The sequence below is a fragment of the Aethina tumida genome, chromosome 4, assembly GCF_024364675.1.
Source record: "Aethina tumida isolate Nest 87 chromosome 4, icAetTumi1.1, whole genome shotgun sequence".
Taxonomy (NCBI): Eukaryota; Metazoa; Arthropoda; class Insecta; order Coleoptera; family Nitidulidae; genus Aethina; species Aethina tumida.
In genome coordinates, this window is record NC_065438.1 from 15236863 (window position 1) to 15258501 (window position 21639).

At 31.6% G+C, this 21639-nt stretch overlaps 2 protein-coding genes across 6 annotated transcripts in view; one reads left to right on the plus strand and one right to left on the minus strand.

Annotated features, from left to right (window-relative positions):
- LOC109600478 (retinal guanylyl cyclase 2) overlaps positions 1 to 4819 on the minus strand; it is a 176264-nt gene extending 171445 nt beyond the window's left edge. Inside the window, exon 1 of the mRNA XM_049966423.1 lies at positions 4628 to 4819. Within this exon, the coding sequence (XP_049822380.1) occupies positions 4628 to 4819 (192 nt within the window). The remainder of the gene's footprint in view (positions 1 to 4627) is intronic.
- The window catches only part of LOC109604494 (E3 ubiquitin-protein ligase TRIP12), a 29561-nt gene continuing 9090 nt past the window's right edge, over positions 1169 to 21639 (plus strand). Inside the window, exons 1-7 of one of the 5 annotated variants that reach the window (XM_049966803.1) lie at positions 1169 to 1186; positions 7825 to 8067; positions 10992 to 11360; positions 11422 to 11778; positions 11832 to 12192; positions 17462 to 17872; positions 20701 to 20916. In XM_049966803.1, the coding sequence (XP_049822760.1) occupies positions 7909 to 8067; positions 10992 to 11360; positions 11422 to 11778; positions 11832 to 12192; positions 17462 to 17872; positions 20701 to 20916 (1873 nt within the window). In that variant the 5' untranslated portion in view covers positions 1169 to 1186; positions 7825 to 7908. Of the gene's footprint in view, positions 1187 to 6980; positions 7110 to 7184; positions 7378 to 7824; positions 8068 to 10991; positions 11361 to 11421; positions 11779 to 11831; positions 12193 to 17461; positions 17873 to 20700; positions 20917 to 21639 lie in introns of those variants that run through there. The other 4 variants (XM_049966802.1, XM_049966801.1, XM_049966804.1 and 1 more) reach the window with 4 other exon arrangements.

Here is a 21639-nt window from a genome sequence, read left to right on the forward strand (position 1 = left end):
TAGAGTGTCCAGATGGATAATATTAAAGGTTATGAATGATGCATAGTATGAATTGTTAAGAAAACAATGCATAGTTAAAACACTTTGTAATAGGTTAACTAATAATCCGGTACCACGTCAAATAAATAAATGAATGAGTGAAGTTTAAAGGGTCTAAAAGGTTTAAAATTTATTCTTAATCTATAAAAATATGTAAGTATAATTATTTTCGTTCAAATACCTATTTTATTAGTAACTAGGTTTGATTAATTGACATCATAATGATTTTTAAATAAAACTATGCACAGTTAGAACAATTTATAATAGATTCTCTATTAACTTGCTATATAAATATAATTATTTCTATTCAAATGCCTATTTTATTATTAACCAAGTTTCATTAATTAACCGTCTTAAGCCAAGGTACAATAAATGTATAAAATAAGGCCATCATATTAAAAGAAAACCATGCAAAATTAAAACAATTTTCAGTAGGTGCTCCATTAACCCTGCCACCATGTTGAATGAATGAGTGAACGAAGTTTAAAGGGTCTTAAAGGCTTATTGAACAAAAAAAGTTATTGCCAATTTCGTCTAACATCTACATCAGTAGGTTCTTTCTGTAACGACTCTTTAGAGAATTAATTGCCACTTCATCCGCCGGTATTAGGCAGGAAAAAAATAATTTATTTAGTACAAGAGAACTTCAGGACTGGCTGGACAATTATCATTTAAAAGTTAAATTTGCCTGTTCTTTTTTTACTCGGTGACAATCAATAAATTTTGTTCACTTCACAGGCAACGGTTCATTAAAGACAGCGAAATTAATAGCTTTCACTAAAACCGGAGTTTACCTTAAACAGCTTCACTTTATCCAGACTTACATGGGATTTTACAAATTTAATTTTTTATTTTTGTACATTTTTTTGCACCTTATAAAGTGTAAATTATTTTTAAAACATTTATAAGATATTCGTAAGATGTAATACTATTTTTAATTGTTTAGTTTGAATATTCGTCTAAATTAAACTACCTTTCAAAACGTACAAAAATTAAGACTCGATTCAAAGCCATCTCACAGTAATCCATATTGTTTGACAACTGTCATTCGATTAATATCAGGTCGGATTAATCACATTAGTAGTTACTGACACTTGATTAAGCTCCGATTTCAGTGAACATCTATAATCATGATCCGTAAAAACAAGTAAGTCTTATTTTTTACCTTTATAAACCTCCTTCATTAGCGGCTAAGAATATTTAATTAACCCTATAAAAAATTTAGCAAAAGTAGTGGTCAACTCAAGATTTAAGGAACTTGTCAAATATCAGACATCATTAACTGATTTTTCTAAGATCTTCCCCAAAAGATCTTTCTGTTACAACTATTTAAACTATTAATTGACATTATTGAGGACACTTTGACCGAAGTTGACTGCGAATCAAATTTTTGAGATCAATTTGGACGGATTGGCTAAGTTTATATTTTTATTCCTATAGATTTATTATCTTTTTGAACCTTGTACAAAACATGTACTGGACCAAATTAAACGAATATATTTTTTAATCTCTTAATTTTAATGTCTCGAACTTAAAAAAGAAGTTAAAAGACTTTTTTTAATGTTTTATTTATAGTACGCAAAAAAGTAATATTTCAAGAGAAAATAATTATGAAATAAGTGATTAAAATCTTATAATTGTATAAAATTAATAAGGAAAATTTACAAAAATGTAACCATAACCTCGTGACGGACAGTTTTATGTCAAGGTAGGGCATTTTGTGGTTATAGTAACAGTAAAGTTTAGGTTAGAGTAACCCAGACTTTTTAACAAATGTCATTCGATTGATATTAGGTGAGATTGCTCTAAGTGTCAGTTAACGATATTTGATTAAACCTCGATATCAGTCAATGTCCTATCATGACCCGCAGAAATATGTGAGTATTTATTTTTATTTAAATATGTTTTTTATTAGTAATAATTAACCTATAATCAACTCAGGATTTAAAGGACGTGTCAAATGTTATGGCTAATCAAATTTGCAATAGTTTCAGGTTAATGGCTGAAATCATGTCAAATTTACTGCATCTCAAAGTCTAAACATTTTTCTCAGTAAAATAATCTCAGTAAAATGATAACTTTCTAAACCATTAATTGACACCTAATCTATTGGTGTAGCCAAAAATGTAATTAATTTAGTTTAAATTATTGACTGACACTTGATCTTTTGGTATTAAGAGTCAAAAAATTAAGACTAGATACTTTCACCAGAGTTGACTGTGTATCAATTTTTTGAGATCAATTTGGACGTATTGGCTAAGTTTATATTCTTATTCCTATAGAAACGAATATATCTTTTAATCTTCCCTTTTTCATACATTTTAGAAAAAATATTAAAAATTATGATATTTACGACTCCCATTTTTAATATATTTTCAGTGTTTTGAACATTTTAATTTAAATTTTAGAACAAAAATGTACATAATTATTTATATAAAAATTTATTTGATGTCTCAAACACAAAAAAGAAGATAATAGACTTTTAATGTTTCATTTATAGCACGCAAAAGTAATATTTCAAGAGAAACTAAGTAAAATGTACAAAAATGTCCCCATAATCTTGTGACAGATAGTTTGATGTCAAAGTGGTTCTGGAACATTTTGTGGTTATAATTGCAGTAAAGTTTAGGTTATATTAATCCAGACTTTTTAACAAATGTCATTCGATTGATATTAGGTGAGATTACTCTAAGTATTAATTCGATTAAACCTTTGATATCAGTCAACGTCTAATCATGATCTGCAGAAATATGTGAGTATTTATTTTTATTTAAATATCTTTTTAATTAGTAATAATTAACCACCATATAGTCAACTCGGGATTTACAGAGCTTGTCAAATGTCATGGTTAATCAAATTTACAATAGTTTCAGATTAATAGCTACAATCATACTAAATTTATTGCAACTGAAAGACTAAATGAAATATTTTTTGTTATCAATTTATTTAAACATTTTTCTCAGCAAAATCTCCCTTTTATAACTTTTTAAACTATTAATTGACACCTGATCTAATGGTATAGCCAAAGGAGTAGTTTATTTAGTTTAAACGAACTAAAATTTAGTTAATTTTAGACTAGCCAGTTCACTAAAACTAATAAGTAAATAGGGTTCATTTTAAACCAGATACTTTACACAGCGTTGAGTATGTATGAGGTGTTAGAGGTCAATTTAGGCTGCTTTACCATTCAGAAATGTTTTACACTGTGGCCATTGAACCAAATTAAATGTATATATTTCTTAATTTTACTTTTTTCTGACATTTTTTAAAGAAAATAATTTTAAAAAAATTATATTTTTTACTTCTAAACTTACACTTAAACTTCTTATCAGTCAAAGTCAAAGTGATGATTTTTAAGTTCGAAACTTTAAATATATTTTTTTGTGTTTTTTTATATTTTTCCTGATAAATTATTTGAAAATATTAATTTTAATATATTAATATTAAATAAAAAAAATACACAAATATTCAGTTTGTTCCAGTCAGAAATGTGTTAAAAGATGAGTATTGAACCAAATTAAATTCTAAAATGTACCTTTTTTCTCATATTTTTTAATTCGAATTTGACCTTACACTCAATTTTTGAACGTTTTTTTAAATTAATTTTTTTCTTTCAGAATAATCAGAAAGGTCTATTTTAAACAAGTTAACTTAATTCAGCGTTGAATGTTCGAGATCAATTTAGACGGTTTTTTCATTCAGAAATGTTATAACTGTTCAAAAGATTGACCAAATTAAATGTATACATTTTTTTAAATGTACTTTTTTAGAAAGAAAATATTAAATATTATATTTTTTAATTCTAAATTTATTAAACTATATTTTTTGAGGGTTTTTAAACTTTTTTAATTTAATTTTTTATTGGAATTTTTAAAATAATTAATTAAGTGATACAAAATATATTCTAACCCTATATTTCTAACATAGAACATCAGTCAAGTTTTTTTGAAAAAAGTATTAAAAATATTTTTGAGTTTCAAATTTTAATTTAAAAATATTTTTGTATGCCTTTGAACTTTTTTTTGTTAAATTCTCAGAATAGTTTATTTTAATATTTCAACATAAAATACTTAAATATTCAATTTGGTCCATATTTATCCATATTTATGAAGTTATAGAAAAAATCTAATCTTATCATAAAATTTTGAGAAAAAAATTTAATTATTTAATCACTAAGGCGTATAATTATAGTAAATTAATAACGAAAATTTCCGAAAACGCCCCCGCAGTCTCGCGTCATTTTCCCTCGTCACTTTTAATTGGACAAATTTGACGCACAAACTTATTAACGCGCGCTCCTAATCGCGATTAATAAACGACGACAACCTTTTAAAATGTATTAATTTCGCCCGAAATAATCAACTTGTTTGTCCGACCGAAAGTTGTTTACCCAATTTCAAGTTCGCCCCAAAAGTTTTCTCCCAGTTTTGTCACTCGTTTTAATGCCGTCAAAAATCTACGCAAACAATTATTGTCGGCCCAAAAATTCAAGCGCCAAAAATAATTCAAGCACCAAAAAAATAAAAAAATTAAAATATAAAAAATAATAATAATTTATTGCGTGAGCGATGCGAAGTATTTCCCTCACCTGTACGGATGTGGAGGCGCGCGTGCAACGTGCATCCCACGAAAGTTTCCCGAACACTGAACTGGAACTCGTGACGGGAATCCTGGGGACTTGCGAGAGGATAACGGCGCCTCTCGATTGCCGCCAGGACCGACAAAATCGATTCGAACTATCCCGCTTCCACTCGTCGATCCGACCCTCGTTCTGTCGCATCACACCCCCTGTACTTATTATTTTTTTCTTTTTTTCTTTTTTTGCTGTCGCCAGTTTTTCAGACGCGGACGCGTGCAAATGCACGTGCGGATTTAACTTTGTGTCGGCGGTCGCATTATTGCTGATTGTTTAAACGGTTGGCGGGCGTCTTTTGAAAGTATCGCCGGATTGGAGGTTTGAATTTTAGTTGGGGCGCCGGGGTGACGCGGCGCTGCCGTCCGGACGAGGCAGATGTCTGCATTGTGGCGACCGGTGTGGCCTCAAGAAATCAACTTTCTGCAAACTGATTGCTTTCGGCAAACGTGGTCGACATCTCGGCACGGATCGGGTTCTAAATCGAAACCCAACTTACATAGACCCGCAAATAAGCAGTAAAATTTTTTATTTATTTTTCTTATATTATTACATAAATTTGAATATATGAAACTCGGTGCAAATCTCCAACACTTTTGTTGATATATAATTCAAAATTAATATTTAATATATAATTCGTCAAATTCATAGACTTTCTTAACTTTGTAGTTAAAAGTAATTTTGTAATGTAATCTTCCTATTAATCAAACCTAGTTTCAGTCTCTGAACGAATTGTTTGAATTGTTCTTAATTAAAACTTTGATAATATTAAATTAGAGTAAAATAATAGACAATAGTATTACTGGGAGCGTACTAAAATTAAAACTAACTCTACATATATGTAATATTCAGAATATTCTTATTGCAAATACATCAGATAATATAAACACTCTATAAATGTTATCAATGAATAATAATAAATAATTTTATTAGATTTTTGTTTTTCAAAAAATATTCTCCGTGAAAATCAACACAATTTTTATGTGAACCTCTTTCTCTTTATTTAAAAAAAATTGTCTGTGAAAACTACCTGTTAGGCCCTGTCAATTTTTATTGCAGAATTAAAATATTTGTAGTCCAATCGGAAGGGTACTTTTAAAGTATTCTGAGTGTGACAATACTAAAATTTTAAAGAAGCAACACTTAATAAATAAACCTTAAAAAATCAAATGTCCTAAAAGAAGAAAACACTGTATCGTCGATTTCACCATGTTTTATTGTCTTCATTTGCTTAATCTTACTCTCATTCACGTACATTTTGGATGCATGTTCTTCTAATTATTTTTTTTTCTCTACTTATTGTAGATTTAGCAACTTTATATTCGTTACAAATGTCCTTTGTTTTCTTACCATTTTCAATGTCTTTTAAAATGAATAGTAATTCTTTTAACGAAATTGAACGTTTTTTTTTCTTTCATATTTTATGGTTGAACTTAAAACACAAAAATATTAATTAATTAATTTATTAATTAACAAAAACTAACTACTGGCAGCACAAAACACAAACATATATAACAGAATTTTTTACAATTTGAGGTTATGTTCTGAACAGATGATTTTACTTCTAAATTGGCCTAAACTTAACTCAAATATTTTACTTTAAAAAAATAAGTTGCTTATGCAAAACAGTTGAACTAAAAAAAGTTGCTTGTATAGAGGTTGTTTATATAGAATGTTGCTTATATAGAGTGTTCACTGAAGATGTGCAAATATACATTATTCTATAAAGTATTAATATTTAAGATTTACCAGATATTTTATAATTAAATTTTATTTTCCACATTTTAGATAAAATAAATGTTTACTCTTATTTTATTGCCTAAATAACAAAATTGCATAATATGATATATGTAATAATGTTCCTACAAATACATTGGTTTGTTAATTTTACTCATTTGATTTAAATAATTTAGAATTATTATCAAGAGGCTTAATTAATTAGTCTGATTGTCCGAATTATATTAATAATTATATAATTTATTTTTACAATTATATATAAATATATATTTATTATTTATTATCATTGTAATTTTATTATTAATTTCATATAATTATATCGATTCCAAAGTTTCGTTTTCATTCATTTCCAAACTTCATCAAATAATGTTGACCGCAAATCTTATTTAATACCCTGATAATCAAAAAACTGCATGCGAATCCGCTACAGTCACGTTTCGATTCGGACACCGATACGTGCCGAAAGTAGTAAACGAAAATGAGCATTGCAATATCGTTTAGACCCCACAATGTCGGTTTACTGAGTGGCCGTCCAACCATGGTAGGTTCCTGCAATGTTGCGACAGTGAACGCCCACAGGGGGCGCTGGGGTAGTTTATTATTGTAAAACTCGCTTATCACACACACAAACAAGAACAATAATGGTGCATTATGGATCATATGTTCAGTGAGGGCAATTCGGGCAGTTTGGATTAATAAAGTAAGTCGGACTGGATCGACGTTCCCGTTGGACCGTCGTGCCGGAGGTAGCGTTCGTTCGATCAGGTTTTTCGGGAACTGGTTCTTGGGATTTTTGTGCGGTGTGATCGGGATTTTTTAGTTACACGGTTACAGGGCAGCCGTGCTGCGAACTTGACAGTGTACCCAAAATTCATTCGTTTAGGAAGGCTCTAATTTTTTTACAAATTCAATCAATTGGTTTCGATTAGTGCTTAGGAAGATACACACAATAATGAAGTACTCAATAGGTAGGTCGCGTTGGAGGACTGCGTGCGGCCCGACTCGGGGGGAACACATTTTGTTTTTTTATTTGGTGTAGTTAACACATCTGTAGTTGGCGAGTCGCTTGGTATAGTTTTATTTCAATTCGATAAGCCGTGTCGTGGATTTCGTCCGTGAAAACGTGCACCGGATCCTTTGTTCAAGCACGGCCCAACGCACGACCTAACCAGGCATTAATCAATTGTGCAGATCTGGTTTCCTGATAAAATTAATTCACTAATAATTACTATCCAATGTGATTCGAAATAGCCTCCCGTTCACAAACTGACGTACGTCTCATTTGTTTATTATTCAATGACTCATTTAAACAATTACCCTGAAAACGTCCAATTGATTTTACTTTTCACATAATAAAACACAAATGTCATCAAAAATTTGTCAAATTTATCACCAACTGTAATGTTTGCTTTCAGATCAGCATCACAACTTGAGGGCAAGCTGAATTTGTCTGGTAATGAGTGTCACTGGTAAGTGGAGGAGCCTAGAACGCTTCGTCTATGGCAGATTCGGCTAACACACCTGCTGTAGCCAGCACTAGCCGCCGGAAACGTGTGCTGCATTCGCAGCCACGTTCTGAGGCCAAGCGTCTTCGAACCTCTTCTCAAGAAGTTATCAACCCCGACATCAGACAAAATCACAATTCCCTTAAACTCAAGGTGAGTACGAACATAAAAACTGTCAGTTGATGTACACATTTGACAATGACATTCAATACATAATGAAACCTTACATAACTAAATAAACAATGATGTTATTGGAATTTTCCTAATAAGATCAAGAAAGTCAAATAATTAAAAACCGTTTGGGAATCCTGTTAAATAGACAACACACAATTTCATTGACAACTAAATGTTATCGAGCAGTGAAACAATTATTGTTTTGTGTTCTATTTTTAGTTTCACTGCAACTAACACCAAAACTATCATAAACGTTATTTTTAAAATGTTACATAGAAAAAATATATATTTATTGATGTACTCTATAATTTTGCTGTCCCTGTATTTCTAAAAATAGTTATACGAGTCTAATCTAAATCTTACAACAAATATGCAAGTAATTTTTCAATAAACTGATCCAAAATGAACATTTAAATATTTTTGCTGGACCTGGATTTCTATACATAAATATATAAATCTAATTATCCTTATCAGAAATATGTATGGGTTATAAAATTTCGATAATACACCAACATTGTTACATGTTTTGTTGTTACATGTATTTTTCTTTTAAAATGGTATATGAATGCAAATGCACCATTTTTTTTATCAGTGGTAATTTTACCACGTGATAATTAGTAGTAAAAATTGTAAAATATTTTAATGAAAGAATAGACCTTCTCACAAACTTCGTCAATACAGATAAGTAATATGAAAAGTTGGTAATTATCATAAAACTCGTTATGAGGTCGGTGAAATTTACGTTTTTATTACTCGCCATCTAAATCAAACCAATTATAATATAAATTAATGGCCAAAAAAAGTTTATAGAACAATTTTTTTACTTGTGATGATGAGCAGTGGCGGCTCGTGAGATTAGAGCCTGGTTGAGGCACATTATACAATATTTTATTTTTATTTACGCATAATTAACAACATACAATTCGAATGGTCTGTGCTTTTATACCAAAATGAGGTACACACACGATCAAGTACTTTTTGAAAATGAAGAATCGGTAATGTTCGGGAACTGTCCCGCTGATGTCGGTATTTGGAGTTACCTCATTGGCTAGAGACTCGCCTCAGCTCCCCACCATTAAAACAATGTTCAAGATTTACTTACGGGACAAATTGGTGCGAAGAGGCACATTTAAATGTGCCTCCGGAGAACTTATATTCATCAAAATTGAAAGTAAAATTGTTTTACAACAAATTACACTTCCAAAAATATTTTTAATATTACCATTATATGAATAAAATCATTTTCATAGCCGCCACTGATGTTAAGTTAAAAAATGACATTAAATGTCGGTGTCATAAAGGTCGTTAACCCCCATTTGCATCCCCCTAGACTACTGATTATTTTAGAATATGTTTAGTGTCATTCTCGATCATCGGTCGGATTTTACCGCTTTGTATTTTTAGCCTGTTGGAAATGGCGCGATTAAATGATGGTGTTTAGGATTTATATTTTTTATTAGACCATAACAACGGTGTTGCATAATTCCGTGCGATGGTCTCAATTATATTTTATACGCCGGTCTGTTACATCCTTCTCGTGTGTTACATGATGGACGTTACGAGAGCAATTTCTTCAGTTTACGGCTGCAAAGTTAGAAATTATAAGGCGGCGATTAAATGATTGTCGGGTTATCTGGCTGAAAAAAAAATGTATCTGTTTGATCCACGGTCTAAAATTAGAGTCGAGGTTTTAAATGTGCAGGTATTTTGTTGACTTGTCTCGGTCAATTACAGATGTAAAATTATTGAACGTTTTGATAAAAAGTGAATTAAATATGCAACGAATGGCGCATCGCATTATTATTTATGGGTGGCGGATTTTTGTTTGTCATTATACATATTATACATGCAAATATAAGTAATAAATTACCCTAAAAGGAAGACTGACTAACAAATTTTTGGTGCACAAAATTATTAAAGAATATTTAATGTGCAAGTTTATCAATAAATACTTTCAATTAGTATAAGATTAAGGTTTTAATTTGCTGAGGACTTATGAAATATGAATTTATTATTTTAATAAACGTTGATGCCTGTCATATTTTTTTAAAATTTAGTATATCAAGTGAATACTCACTGTTTATACAAATTTTGATTGTACAATGGTCTGATAATTCCACATTCTAATAGATTTTCATGTTACTAAAAATTCTATGCGGTTCTAAACTTGACAATTAACTTCAAGGATTTTTGTATCGTCATAAATAATGAATATTATAATTCAGTAGTAATATAAAAATCCTTTACAAATTTATAATCAATTGAACACCACATACATAAACACCATTCGTTAATATATATTTCCATTAACTGAAATAATTACCAAAGGATAATGAACAAATATATTATATAAAAAACATACAGAGTGTATTTAGGTCTGTTATGACTAATTCTTGACCAGAAAATATGGAAAATAATATTTTTTATTGATCATAATCTACCAAATAATTTTTAATAAATTTATTATTAAATTTTATTAATCATTTAAATTAAAAATTAATAAATTCCATGCCAGAAAATATACAAAATAATAAATTATGTTACACTTTACTTCCAGACTAGAAAATATGGAAAATAATACCTTTTCATTGATGACCATTTACCAAATATGATGTTTAACACATTTATTATTAAAATATACACAGAAATATTCGAAACAGACAAAGACCAGCCAATTTTTGGGATACCCTATAAGCCCCAAGTTCTTATTATATCTCTGCAGTTCAACAGCTTATACATATTTACAATGTAATTCTTGATTCCCTTTTAAAATGTTATCTGTTTATATCTCTAGTCATATACCTTAGCAATGTTTATTTTATAATTTTAATTACAGCATTGTCTGTGATCTTATATTTGCTTCTATGAATTTATTTAAATAATTAAATCATCATTGTTTCTAGGTAAAAACTTCTAAGGCGGCCCAACTTAACAATTCGGTCGCGAACAACAGTTTAAAGTCGCGGTCCCTTTCCGACCTCGCAACCTCAACATCCTCCCCCTCATCGACCCCATCGTCCTCATCGACCTCGTTACGGCAGCAACGCAACTCGTCGCGTTCCCGCCGTTCGTCCAGATCGCAGCAGATCGAAGCGACCACCTCCAACGAGGAAGAGTCCATCCCGTCCTCGCGTTCGAGCAGCGGCAAACGCTCAGCCAAACAGGAGAACCACCGCACACCGGCGACCGTCGAGAACGCAGCTGCGCAGCGCAACAACTCGGACTCGAGCGCAGCCGACGGCAGATCCAGATCAAACAAACACAAACCTAAGGTGAATTATACAAATTATTTTAAAGTGAGTTGGGTTTATTAATTATTTTGGCCGTTGACAGAACCAGAAGAAGAACGTCGACTCGCCCAGTTCGTCGAAGGATCGTTCCGGCGCCGAGGAGGGCGCCGGCCACCGTAGGGCGTCGTCGTCGTCGAGTTTGGGCGACCACCATCACCACCACCGCAAAAATCAGCAGCAACAGCACGCCACCACCGACAGAGACCTGCGCGTGCGCAAAACACTGAACAACCGGTTCAAGTCGCGTCGCTCCGAACCGAACGTCGGCACCGTCAAGGCGGCTGCGGTGGCGGCTCTGCGAGTGGCCGTCAGCACGTCCACCAGTGAGACCGACATACCGGTATCGTCTGGCTCGCGCAACGCCCACAAGGCCAACCTATCCCTGACCAATTTCCAACAGGTAATTTTGTTATAAGACGTTCTTGGTAGGAGAGTAACATTTTTCCTGTTTAGTCGCACAAGTACCCGTTGAGGAGCCGCAGCTCGTCGAGCGGCGGCAGCGGCGACTTATCGGCGCGTCACTGGCGCAGGTCGCAACCGGCCCGCGTCCACGGCAGCGGCGGCACATCGGCGTCCGCGGCCCAAGGCGGCGTCGACCAATCGGCACAGGCAGCAGCGCTGGGGGCGAGCAGCAGCACCAGCGGCGGAGGCGCATCGGCCAGCGGCAGCGGACATCAGACGTCTGCGTCGTCGTCCGGCGGACACCAGGCGTCCTCCGGCAAAGACGAGCACAACCAGGATCAGCACGTGGCGGCGCCGCGGCTCACGCGCAGCCAGGGTCCCGTGCTGAGGAGGAGCACGCGAAACAGCAAAGGTCAGTGTCCGGTCGCTGCCAAAACATTGATAACTTACTGCCAAAAATTATTATTACAATTAATTACATACGTAATAGTAATTAATTATTTATTTTGATCCATCAACGAAACGGGCCGTTTAATTATTTTCTTTTGGTTTCGCCTTGCACTAAATTTATACGTTTCTTGAATGAAATTTTCACTGGAACTCCCGAACATACCAAACATTAATTAAAACCGTCGACACAAAGCAAAACACTAATTCGGCAACTAACGCTGCGTCAAAAATAGAATCAGTTCGCAGATGAGTTAGTCTTTTGTGACGCGGTGAATTGTACATGTTTATGGTTTTAAGAGATAGTGCAAATGATAACCTGTGAGTAAATATTTTTATTATTTCAAATTTGTTATTTACATCTGAGAATATTTTGTTGTGTTTTTTTATTTGATATTAGTTTTTTAAACAAACGTCTGGTGCATATTTCTTCCTATAATCGTTATTTATTCAATTGTTACAGGAAGATATCTTTTAAGTGTAATTTAATTAGAGAAACCTCAAAGATAATGGGGCATTATCATGTTATTATACATATTTTTTTTTCTTATTTTACAATACTTTCTTAAATACTAATGATAGTGGCACTATATAGATATAATCATTTTTTATTTTGTTCTTAAATTTTTATAGGAAGATATTTAATTTATGTGTATTTTTATTTATTTTATTTTATGGAGTAACTTGAAAGATAATGGGGAATTATTAAAATATTTTGTGTCATGTTATTGTACATATTTTTTTCCTATTTTAAACTAATTTCTTAAATAAGCATCTGATAATCTATAATCATTTTTTATTTTATTCTTAAATGATAATGGGAAATTATTTTATTTTATTTAAAGAGTAATTTGAAAGATAAAGGGGAATTATTAAAATATTTTTTGTCATGTTATACATATTTTTTTTTATTTTATACTAGTTTCTTAAATAGGCATCTGATGTACGCTTCTACCTATAATCATTTTTTATTTTGTTCTTAAATTTTTATAGGGAGATATGTTGATTTAAATATAATTTTATCTGTAAATCTTAAATGATAATGAGAAATTATTTTATTTTATTGAGTAATTTGAAAGATAAAGGGAAATTATTAAAATATTTTATGTCATGTTATTGTACATATTTTTTTTCTTATTTTATGCTAGTTTCTTAATTAGGCATCTGGCCTGTTCTTATTCCTATAATTATTTATTCTTTTTTTAATTTTTATAGGAAGTTATGTTTTAAATGTTATTTTAACTTGTTATCCATATTTTTTCTTATTCTATGTTGTTTTTTATTATATTTTTAGAGGAAGATAGTATTTTAAAGTAATTTTATCTGAGAAACTTAAAAGAAATATAAAAATATCTTATTTCATGACATATAAGCAAGTATGCTGTTCCTATAATCATTTTTAATTTAAATTTTTAGTGGAAGATAAGCTGATTTAAGTTTAATTTTATCCGAGAAACTTGAAAGTTAATAAGGAACTATAAAAATATTTCGTTTCATTTTGTTATACATATTTTTTCTAATTTAAAATTAGCTTTTTAAGTGGACATTGCATACTGTTTCTATAATTATTTTTTATTGTGTTCTTAAATTTTTATGGGGACATATTGTTTTAATTTTAAATGAAAGTGTTCTTTAATCATTTTTGATTACTTTATCTTACAAATTTAAGAGATAATATGGAATTATATATATATAAATATTTTATTACATGTTTCAATAATGATTAGTGATAGTAGCATATATTTTTTATGAAGTGATTTGTGGCGATGCATTGTGGCAAAAAAAAGAAACGTAAGTTTTAACACAATTCACCACAAACATTTGCAAATGTAAATAGAAAACCAGTCACGTGATGAGCCTCACATAATAATAGTTAGGAAGTCAAAAGTTTAAGTATGCAATACATGAATCATTGGCAAGTTCCCCAACCTCAGACCGAATTGCTAATCAATTTGTTATGGATTTTGAACCCTAAATTAATAGTAAAATTTTTTTAAAATGTATGTCTTTTCAACGTGTTCCATTCCATTGTTAATACATACACAGGCATTTTTCACTTGTCGGCGAACGCCTTTCGTCGCACTGTTAAATCGGTGATTAATGCACAATTACTCCGTTATCGTGGCCCGCAACAATCGAACATATTTTCAAATTGATTTCGACTCATTAATCGCATTCTTGGGCGGCCGCAACGAAAATCACACACAGCCTTGATGGACATGTTTCTAAAACTGTTGTGTGCCGCACTCGTCCGTTCATCCCGACTCATTAATTGTTTCGTTGGTTATAAACGCGGTTCGTTACGTTTTACCGTGCCCATTATCTATTGCTAATTGATTTATCGGCTGATATCGCTACGACAATTAAAAATGCCGAAGGCTGCGTGCTTGAAGAAGAAACTATTAGGTAGTGTTAACTATTTTAGTATGTTATTAATGGTAGCAATTTGTTTTGATTTATATTTATTTGTAAATTTTGCTCGGCGAACCTCTCGTCGTCGTTATCCTTATCACGATTATCTGACACGGTTTGTTTTGATTTATAATGGCTGCAATATTATTAAAAATATGGGTCGAAGTCGTTAAACAAACCAGGATGATATCCATAAAACGTTTGAACTGTTGATTTCATAATTTGCTCGCACTATTTTATTATTAATCATTCGCTATCGTCATGATTTTATTATCGGGGAAATTGTGCTCTGGCCGTCAATGAATTTTTTCGATCGGCGTAATCGTCGGCAGGTTCAGCACCTCAGTAGACGCGCAATCTGACTTGTTAAACGTTATCAATTAGCGTGCTATTATTATTTATGTATATTTCCACGAACTATAGAAATAACATCGAATGATAAAGTCCCCCATTCTCTCGTTTTTGTATCCAGATGTTGTCGAACAGTGTGCTGTATCCATGTTGAGTGTTGAAAGGTATATATTTTTTTTTAATTAAAGTTCTTCATTTCATGTCTACGGTACAATTGGTACTTGTTGATTTAACTGGTATTTGTTAGTGTTAACACGATTGCATATGATTTAGATCGTTATTATCGTTAGTTTGAATCTATTAAATGTACAGTTCTGTCATTATTACTATCGATAATATGCTTTTTCAAAAATAAAAATAAATATTTGATGTATATAATAATAAATTAACGTTTCCAGTAATATGTATATTAATAACGACAATATGCTTCTTTAAAAGCAATGGAGATATTCTTTGATGTATATAATAGTAATTTAACGTTTATAATACTATCGATGTTACTAACAATAATGTTTCTTTAAAAGCGAAAAAACATATATTATTTCATGTATATTAGAGTAATTTAACGTTTTTAATAATGTCTATATTACTAACTATAATATGCTTATTTAATAACAGTAATAATAAATATTATTTGATGTATATAATAATAAATCAACGTTTCCAATACTATCGATAATATGCTTCTTTAAAAGCAATTAAAATAAATATTATTTGATGTAGATAATAATAAATTAACGTGTATAATACTATCAATATTACTAACAATAATATGCTTCTTTAAAAACAATGAAAATAAATATGCTTTGATGTATATAATAGTAATTTAACGTTTATAATACTATCGATGTTACTAACCATAATATGTTTCTTTAAAAGCAATAAAAACATGTATTATTTCATGTATATCATGGTAATTTAACGTTTATAATACTGTCGATATTACTAACTATAATATGCTTCTTTAAAAGCAATAAAAATAAATATATTTTATGTATATAATAATAAATTAACGTTCATAATACTGTCAATATTACTAACAATAATATGCTTCTTTAAAAGCAATGAAAATAAATATTCTTTGATTTATATAATAATAATTTGAGGTTCATAATACTAACGACATTATGTTTCTTTAAAAGCAGTAAAACATATATTATTTGGTGTATATTGTAGTAATTTTAACGTTTATAATACTGTCGATATTACTAACTATAATATATACTTCTTTAAAAGCAATAAAAATAAATATCATTTGATATATATAATAATAAATCAACGTTTCCAATACTATCGATAATAAGCTTCTTTAAAAGCAATGAAAATAAATATTCTTTAATGTATATAATTGTAATTTAACGTTTATAATACTATCGATATTACTAACGATAATATGTTTCTTTAAAAGCGATAAAAACATATATTATTTAATGTATATTATGGTAATTTAACGTTTATAATACTGTCGATATTACTAACTATAATATGCTTCTTTAAAAACAATAAAAATAAATATATTTGATGTATATAATAATAAATCAACATTTCCAATACTATCGACAATATGCTTCTTTAAAAACAATTAAAATAAATATTATTTGATGTATATATAAAAACATATTATTTCATGTATATTAGAGTAATTTAACGTTTATAATACTGTCGATATTACTAACTATAATATGCTTCTTTAAAAGCAATTAAAATAAATATTATTTGATGTATGTAATAATAAATTAACGTGTATAATACTGTCAATATTACTAATAATTAAATACTTCTTTAAATGAAGGGAAAATAAATATTATTTAATAACATTTATAATACTATCTGTATTACCTCTTTAAAGATATGTGATGTATGTATGTAAAAAAATAATTTAAATTTAAATTTCTAATACTATCGATAATGTGTTTTTTGAAAGCAGGAAAATATATAAGTTATTTGATGTATTTATAGAATATACCAATCGAAAAACGTTTGATCCGACTGAATTTTGAGAGAGACATTATTCTCGACAGAGATAGTCTGCAAATTTGCTTCGTCTCTGTCATGCAAGATGTCTCTCTCAAAATTTAATAAAATCAAAAGCTTTTCAATCGGTATATTATATATAAGTTTCTACTATATCAACACTTACTATTTGGCACTCCCATACTCTGTATTACTATAAATATTACTATAAATTAACATTATCCAAGATAACTATGTGAATTTCATTCGTACAAAATGTGTTGATGACCCAATGACTGGTTTGTTTATATTGTTATCTGAATATTAATGTGACATTGAATTTGAATTCGTCCGTGTACGGACTACAGCCGGCGCAAATTTATTAATTAGATTTAATAGCAAGTGAATCGGAACGCATAAAGAAAGTGTTGTTCAATGCCAACGATCACTTGCAAAACAATAAAATTGATCAGTTGCTTTGTTTTTATATTAGTATTAATTAATTTATTAAATTTTAGGGCACACCACATCAACAACGGGTTCGTGCGCTAGCTCGAGCGGCAGCGGCGGTGGAGCGGGGGCCGGCGGTCAGCAGTCGTCGTCGTCGAGGCGGGGCGCGGCTGGCGGTGGAGGGGCGGCCGTCGCCGCAGCCGCGTCCTCGTCCGGCGGCGGGCGCCACCACCAGCAGCAGCAGCAGAAGGGAGCCGGCGGCATGGCCGCCCACCAACAGCCCGGGCTGCTGCAGACGCCACCGCAGGCGTCGGCCGCGATGGCGGCGGCGGACCAGCCGGCGGCCGACATGCCCAACAACGGGCTGGCAGGTAAGAAACCGGCAGACAACCACCACACAACCAACACGACGTCGTCCATGGCGCCCGGCGGCGGCAGACACGCCAAACGATCGAACAAGGGCGAGTCGAAGAAGAAAGGTAATGAGATTGCGTTTTTCATTGTTTTTGGACGGGTTTATGTTTTCGTGCGCTTGTTGATTGTTTGGCTGGATTGTTGCGGAGGGCGCTTTGTAAGTAACTGCGCTTTTCCGACACTACTTCTAACACTATTTGTACACCGTACTGTGTCAGTGAAATTGAGAAAAGTTTGTGATATTATAAATACAAAATGTTCATTTGCTTTATATGCTTCTTAAAGAGAAAGTAAAGAAATAAATAGTAATAATTTAAGTTTACACTAAGGAGTTCTTATAGAAATTCTCACTTCATAGCTTAAAAATCTATACAGGGTTATATTCACCTAACTTACTAATTAGAATTTTATGGAGGACTTAAATAGATAGAACTCTACATGTAATTTTTTCAAAAAATTTTGTCAAATTGATGGTTTAACTAAAATGTGTATAAGACCACCAAATTTGTTGCTGGAAAGTTCATTTTTGGCATATAACACACATAATCAAAGACCATACCATAATTAACCATTATTAGTACTTCTAAATTTTATACAAGGCTATTCGTTATTTAAGTTTAATTTAGTGCATCTTAAAACATTAATAACTTTGATATTTTCAATGAAACACACAATTCGACAACATCTTGGTGTTCCATTGAAATAAACAAAATTATTGATGTTTTAAAATGCACAAAATTAAACATAAATAACGAACGCCCTGTAGAAAATTTGTGAATACTAATAATGGGTTTTTATAGGACAATCCTTGATTAACTTGTAAGCCAAAAATGAACTTCGCAGCATCAAGACTGATGGCTTTACAGATATTTTAGTTAGTCCATTAATCTATTAGGTTTATGTACAATGGCCGTTTTATCACATGTAGAACTTATAAATCCAAAAATATACAGAGTATTTCACTGAGAATAACAAAATTCAGGTAAAACCAGAAATGCAATTTTCACCAAAGTAAATTAGAATAGTAGTTAAGTCAAGTAACTGTAAAAATTTAAAATCAATACCTTTTCCCATTTTTCATAAACTTCTAGTGAGTAAGTTAGGTAAATCTTCTGTTTTTAAAGTAATACCACAAATTTTCATCAATGTTAAATTTTTTAACTACTCTGCGGCCTAATTAGGCTGATTGTCTTCTAATTTAAGTAGAACACCGTAAAAAACTTTTTATTCCTTTGTATAACCATATATATAGGTATGACTGAGTTCTTAAAAATTTGTGTCTGGTGAGGCGCAAATACAATATTTTATTATTCACACATAATTAACAATCCGGATGATCAGTGCTTTTGCAGAGATATTTTACTATCTAAATAAAAGACATGACCAACAATATAATTTATTCATTTACTGTATATCCGTTAGCCAGTTAATTTGTTGTATGTATGTATTAGTTAAAATATTCAAATTAAGATTTAGATGGTTTAACTCTTACAACAAACATTTTATCACAGTAATTCAAACTGGAAATACATATTTATTTAATAAAATGTCCATGACGTCAACAGCATTTCATGTTTATAAATTCTTTCGCGTCGGACCAATATCATAATAAAAAAGAGAGGCAATATTAAAAATATTTTCGTAACAAAATCCACCAGACTCACACACAACCAAGTATTTTTTAAAACTGAGAAATCGGAAATGTTCGAGAACTTCGTTAGTGTTGGTATTTGGAGTTATTTCATTGGCTAGAGGCACGCCTCGGCTCTCCTACCATTGAAAAAAGAGTCAGTCTTTAAAGCGCATGCGCCGCATGAACCGAAGAAATATTCTAGATTTACTTAGGAAAGGAATTGAGGCGAAGAGGCACATTTAAAAGTGCCTCTGGACAACAGCCTACCTGGTTATTATTATCGATTTTATAACAATTACACACCTATATCGTTTAAATACTCTATTTTAAAGAATAAAAATACGAAAAATGTATTTTTTTAATATTAACGCTTTGTCAATAAAATAAATTTAATAGGTGAGGCACTACCTCATCTGCCTCATTTAACCGCTACAGTATTACACATTAGAAAATTATAAAGAAAAATAATAATAAATATGAAAATAGAGTTACAGTTATATCCATTTTCAGTGAGCCACAGTGTATATAATACATACATTTTTAATTAATTATTACATCAATTAATGTATTTTTTATGAAAACTGTACACTATACTGTATATTCACTTTGGAATTACTATTAATAAATCTGTTGAAGAAATTTGAAAAGGAATTTTGAGGTTATGCATTGTTGAAAGCGGGATAGTATTGCGCAAAACCTAACCTAACCTAAAATTTTAAATCAGTTATGTCATTGTGCTGACGGTTAGTTCGAGTGACATCAAGTGGTTCATTTTGTCTTCCCGAAAGTGTCTTGACTTATTCAAAATAACTTAATTGCAACTGACATCTAACATTTTGTTTTTTAACAACGTTGCCCACGTTACGACGTTCATCTGTTTATTTTTTATTGAAATTCGACGGTTTTGTTTTAACGGAATTCACGTATAACGTATTACAAAACGACAGTTGACATGGTTAATTAGGCAAATAAAAATCGCCCGATTTGATATCAAGCTAGTGTTTCAACTGTTGTCGGAAGTGTCGTGTGACACGACTCGTGTCACAATCTGACTGATCGTCGTCCATTCAATTCGAAATGGACGCGGATTTTCTGGCGTTCCTCGCCAAGTGGAGCATACGTGGTCGATCCAGCGACGAGGATTCCAGAGGTACTGTTCAGAACCGTTGACAATTTCCCATTCTGTCACCGCATAACTCCCCCCACGTCCCCACACTTCCATCCATCATCCGATCATAAACGTGACATGTTTGATTTAAGGTACTGAGGAACCCCCGTCTCCCCAGGAGGCCGCACAGGCTTCGCTACAGACTGGCGGCGGGCCTTCGGGCCCGAACGCCGACTCTGAAAGCGACGACAGCGAAGTGGGGCGGTTGCAGGCTCTTTTGGAGGCGCGAGGTCTGCCTCCGCACCTTTTCGGCGCCTTGGGTCCACGCATGCAACATATTTTACACAGGAGCATCGGGGCCCACTCTTGTAAGTTTGATATTTGTGCAGGTCAAACTAGGTTTCTGTTTAGCTTACACTGTACAACATATTTGAGTTGATGTGTTCGGTTTTTGAAGTCGTTTTGGGGTTGTTTCCTTAGTATTTTTCTACAGAAGTCGGAAATATACTCAGATTTCAGGCTCTTGTATTGAAATTGTGAACTTCTAGGTGTACAAATTCATGTTAGACACTTTTTACACATCTAAATGTCCGATTTATTCTTATAATTTGATTAAAAAACAACAAGACTACTCATTTTATACACAGAAAAAACCCCAAAACACTAGTTTTCACATTTTATTAGCATAAATCTCTGAAACTAGACCTAAACACAGTAAATTCATACACATAGTTAAACAAAACCTTGTTATATAGTGTTTTAACAATTGGTTGTGGGTTTTTAGGTTTATTGTATAAATTATTTACATTCAAACTTATGTAGGTCCCTTCTGTTTGTTTGATTTAAACTTTGACTTGCATGAATTTTGAAGAAAATTTGTTCTTTACTTATTTTATTGTGTGCATTTATAGATATATTTATATTATACAATTGTACAATATATTTATGCGTTGATGTCCTATTTTCGAAATCGTTTTGCGATTGTTTCCACAGACATTGATAATAAATTCTGGTTTCAGGCTCCTCTTATATTGAAATTGTGATCTCCTAGGTTTAGACCAATTTCTCTTAGACACTTCTTACACATCTGA